Source organism: Nannospalax galili, unplaced genomic scaffold (assembly GCF_000622305.1).
Source record: "Nannospalax galili isolate Female #2095 unplaced genomic scaffold, S.galili_v1.0 scaffold522, whole genome shotgun sequence".
Classification (NCBI taxonomy): domain Eukaryota; kingdom Metazoa; phylum Chordata; class Mammalia; order Rodentia; family Spalacidae; genus Nannospalax; species Nannospalax galili.
In genome coordinates, this window is record NW_008348874.1 from 400,910 (window position 1) to 405,312 (window position 4,403).

The following is a 4,403-nucleotide window of genomic DNA, read 5'->3' on the forward strand; positions in this document are numbered from 1 at the left end:
TGTTTTCTGTTTGCTCCCTTGTTTGTCTCCTTTGATGTACAGAAGCTTTTTAGTTTAATGAGGTCCCATTTGTTAATTCTTGCCCTTGTTTCCTGAGCAATTGATGTCCAGTTTTGAAAATCCTTTCCCATGCCTATATCTTGTAGGTTTTTCCCAATGTTTTCTTCTAACAGTTTGAGTTTCAGGCTTCACATTGAGGTCTTTGATCCATTTGGAGTTGACTTTTGTGCAATGTGAAAGATAGGGGTTTAGTTTCATTCTTCTACAGGAAGAGATCCAGTTTTGCCAGCACCATTTGCTGAACATGCTGTCTTTCCACCAGTGAATGTTCTTGGCTCCTTTGTCAAATATCAGGTGGCTGAAATTGCATGTACTCATATTTCGGTCTTCAATCATTGGTCTATGGGTCTATTTTTGTGCCAGTACCATGTCGTTTTTAGTGACTATAGCTCGGAAATACAGCTTGAAATCTGGTATGGTAATCCCCCCGTCATTGCTTTTAGTGCTCAGGGTTGTTTTGGCTATCCAAGTTCTTTTGTGCTTCTATATGAATCTTAGGATAGTTTTTTCCAATTCTGTGAAAAATATCCTGGGGATTTAGATTGGCATTGCATTGAATCTATATATAACTCTTGGTAGGATGGTCATTTTCACAATATTAATTCTTCCAATCCATGAGCATGGGAGGTCTTTCCATCTTCTGATGTCTTCCTCAATTTCTTTCTTTAAAGATTTAAAATTTTCATTGTAGAGCTCTTTAATGTCTTTGGTCAGGTTTATTCTGAGATTTTTTTTTTTATAGCTATTGTGAATGTGTGTTTCCATGTGCTCTTTCTGTGATTGCTTGTTTTTGGTATAAAGAAAGGCTACAGATGTTTGTAGGTTAATTTTCTAACCTGCCACTTTACTGAACGTGTTAATAAATTTCTAGGAGTTTTCAGGTGGAATTTTTGGTGTCCCTTAGATATCATATCATCTGATCTCTTCTTTTCCAATTATTACTCCTTTAATTTCCTTCTCTTGTCTTATTGCTCTTGCAAGAGTTTCAAGTACTGTGTTTTAAAGTAAAATATTTCTTGTTCCTACTTCTACACTTCTAGGAATTTAACAGCGATTAAATTTCTAGCAATCTAAGCATGTATTTGTGGACAAGATAGTAAAATGTTGGCTCAGTTATCTCAATTATACTATACCTAATGAATGTACTAGACTTCTGGAGACACATTACTATGGCAGAGAGATAATCGCTGGAAAATAAGAGACTCCTAGAAGTTACACTAGTCCATGTGATATCAATATGACTTAATGTTTGGGTAATTGTGAAAATGGTGGTTTATATATCTAGAAGAAAAAGTAGGGAACACAGTTTTAGAATCACAGTGCAATGACAGAAATGGAGCTGCTTCCTTGATGGTGGTAAGATAGTAGCAAATGTTAGAAAATCATTTCTCTTGAGTGAGACATAGTTAGGGCACCTCTGCCCCAGTATAGCACTCTTAGAATTTGTACTTAACCTTGAAAATTTACCTTTTTTATTCTCAATTAATTTATACTCCAATGCTAATGGAAAGAGTAGGCTAATTTCTGAATAAGGACTCATATTTATAAACAAACATATCAAGTACTTGTATGCCTACAGGTTTTCCTGGGATCATCCTTGATTTACAAGTTTGTAGAGAAGTTCTGGGCATAATGTACACATCTACAGTGGGCAAGCATGGGTTTTATGAAACATTACAAAAGTGACATTGTGGAGAGGAAAAGAAAGTAAACATGCATTTCAGTAAGGAGCCATGTATAAAATGTTATTCTCATGAACTTGCCTACCTTACTGGCATATGCAAGGTATAAATTAAATACTTGAGAAATTTAAGGTGAGATATGCTGTCACCTCATAAATAGTTCTTAAAATGGGACGGTATTCTTGGGCAATGGGGAGCATATAGACTCTACAAGGATGTCTATTCATAGAAGAAAAGGATTTTGTTGTTTTATCTCTAGAAAAGACAGTCATGATCACTATACATGGCCACAGAGAGTAACAGCTATTATTTGCTTGTAAAATAATGCCATTTAATTTCTCAAAAAAACTTGGGTCTGTTTTTGTTTGCAAGAAATATCTGACAAAAAAGGCAGAATTTTGCTTCTTTAAATATGTATCTAATGCATTAAAGCTCCCTCAGACCAACCAGTGCTTACTTACACATTCGGGGAAAAGTCCCTTGTCAAATATTCTTCTTTCCTTGTTTACTTCCCTGTTTCTTATAAATATACAAGCACATATTATTAGTTCTTATGGCTGCAGTATAGAAATATTTTTAAAAACCAAACAAAATCCTGATGTGAAGTTGGAAGATGGGAACCCTGTGTCACTCACAGCCCTGGAAAGACAGTCATCGCAGAACTCAACCATATATAGCAAGTTTGATTTTAGATTTTCTAGTACTGTGAACTTTTTTTGTAACGTTTATCCTGTGAAGGACATGAAATAAGAAGACAAGCATGCTTTTTGTTAAAGATAAATGTTTGTGACTAATACATTTGAAGACTCATTCAGAAACAATTTGTTTTGTTTTGAGTGGCTGCTTAGTGAGGCTGCTGAGGCCACTGAAAGCTGGGGGTTATCGGTCATGCGTATGAGGGGTACAGAAGAGGAAGCTGGAGAGGGCCACAAGCTTCATCTCAAATTTGCAAAAAGCATCCAGTTTTTAGTTTTGTGGGGTCTTAGGAAATTTCAAGTTCATGTCTGATCACCTCATTTGTTCTGCTGTTTCTGTTCACAAGAAGGCCTCCTGTATCAGTTCAGCCAGGATATCGTAAAGCCAAAACTCTAAGCGGCTGTATTTACTTTTTATAGATCCCTTAAGACTCATCAACTGGACTTCCCATAAACTCCTTTAGGGGAAGCACCAGGGTGGGCTCAGGGGAGAGGAACCATATTCTGGTTCCTCATTCAATTATTGTGACTCAAGCAAATTGCCAGTCTGATTGAAATGATCACCAATCCTTTATTTAACCATTTCACTTTTCATGTATGACTCGGCCTGTTTTCAGTGTTTTAATGGGATGGAACACGATTTGCGAAGTCTCTACCCCTTGCTTCTGATTTAGTTTCGCTAGCTAAGCTTGGCAGTATTCTAATGAGTGGCTAGGGAAAGGAAAATGATATTAAACTTCAGTCAGCTGGAAAAATTTCTATGGAGAAAAGTTGAAATCATAATTTAAAACCAGTACTAAATTATATCTGTATTTTATTTCATTGCGATTTTTAGCTTACCTTTCCTCTGAAAAAATAAAAGTTAGTGTAACATTTGTGACTTATTGTATAATTATCCTATCAAAAATAACCATAGATATAAAGCTTTTTTTGTTCAACTATATCTTGACTTGCACTCATAACTTCTGTAATTCTCATAATGCAAATCAAAAATACAATTTCAACCAAAAGCAACTCAGTGCTAAGTGTTATGTTTTTTCATCAGAAAATGTTCCATTGCATATTCCATAGAGAGTTTGCCTTATTGGGTGAACTGTGTTGAGAGTCCCTACACTTATATAGAATTGGTAGTTCTTAGTGTTTAACACGTGAGACTGTATCCTCACTAACAGCCCCAGCTGTCATCATAGAACATGAATAAAAGGGTACAGGTGATTGAGAATGATATTGTCTTTAAAGCTGTAAATGAAGCATTTGTCATATTTCTCCAAAAGATATGTTTTCCTTTTATTTTCCCCCAGGTTCACCTGATGTTTCCTGATCATGTCCCAAAGCCCTGCTGTGCTCCAACCAAATTAAATGCCATCTCTGTTTTGTATTTTGATGACAGCTCCAATGTGATTTTGAAAAAATACAGAAATATGGTAGTGCGTTCGTGTGGGTGCCACTAATACTATGTAACTGTGGTAATAATAACAAAGAACTGTATTAGGTTTGTGTCTGCCATATAAAGAAAGTAAATGGGGAATTTCCTAAAATTAGTCTGGGTCATTTCATCTCTTTCTATGTATGATATAATATATATATATACACATATATACACTTTATTTATTTAAAGATATGTATTCTGTTTTTTTAGATGCCTTATCAGTAAAATATATTTTATAGGTCATTATATTATATAATAATAACTTTCAGTGGTTTATGTTGAGTCCAATTTAATTCTATTTAAACACTTTTATCCTACACAATTTTAAAAGAATTTTCTACAATTAAAAAGAGCATTTTTGACAGTTTAATATTGCTGGAGGAAATGCATATTTGATTATATTGTGCCAATGAAGACTAAGAGAATACTTAGAAATAAACTTTTAAAAGTTAACAAACCCAATTAAAAAAAAAGTTTGGTTAAACACAGTTTTACTCTTAAGATTTATGGCTCTTTAGATAAAATGGAATGAACTGG

At 34.5% G+C, this 4,403-nt stretch overlaps 1 protein-coding gene across 1 annotated transcript in view; it reads left to right on the forward strand.

Annotated features, from left to right (window-relative positions):
* Bmp5 (bone morphogenetic protein 5) overlaps nt 1-3,975 on the forward strand; it is a 150,487-nt gene extending 146,512 nt beyond the window's left edge. The window contains exon 7 of the mRNA XM_008846120.2: nt 3,739-3,975. Coding sequence (XP_008844342.1) covers nt 3,739-3,888 — 150 coding nt within the window. The 3' untranslated portion in view covers nt 3,889-3,975. The remainder of the gene's footprint in view (nt 1-3,738) is intronic.
* Nucleotides 3,976-4,403: the final 428 nt, after the last annotated feature.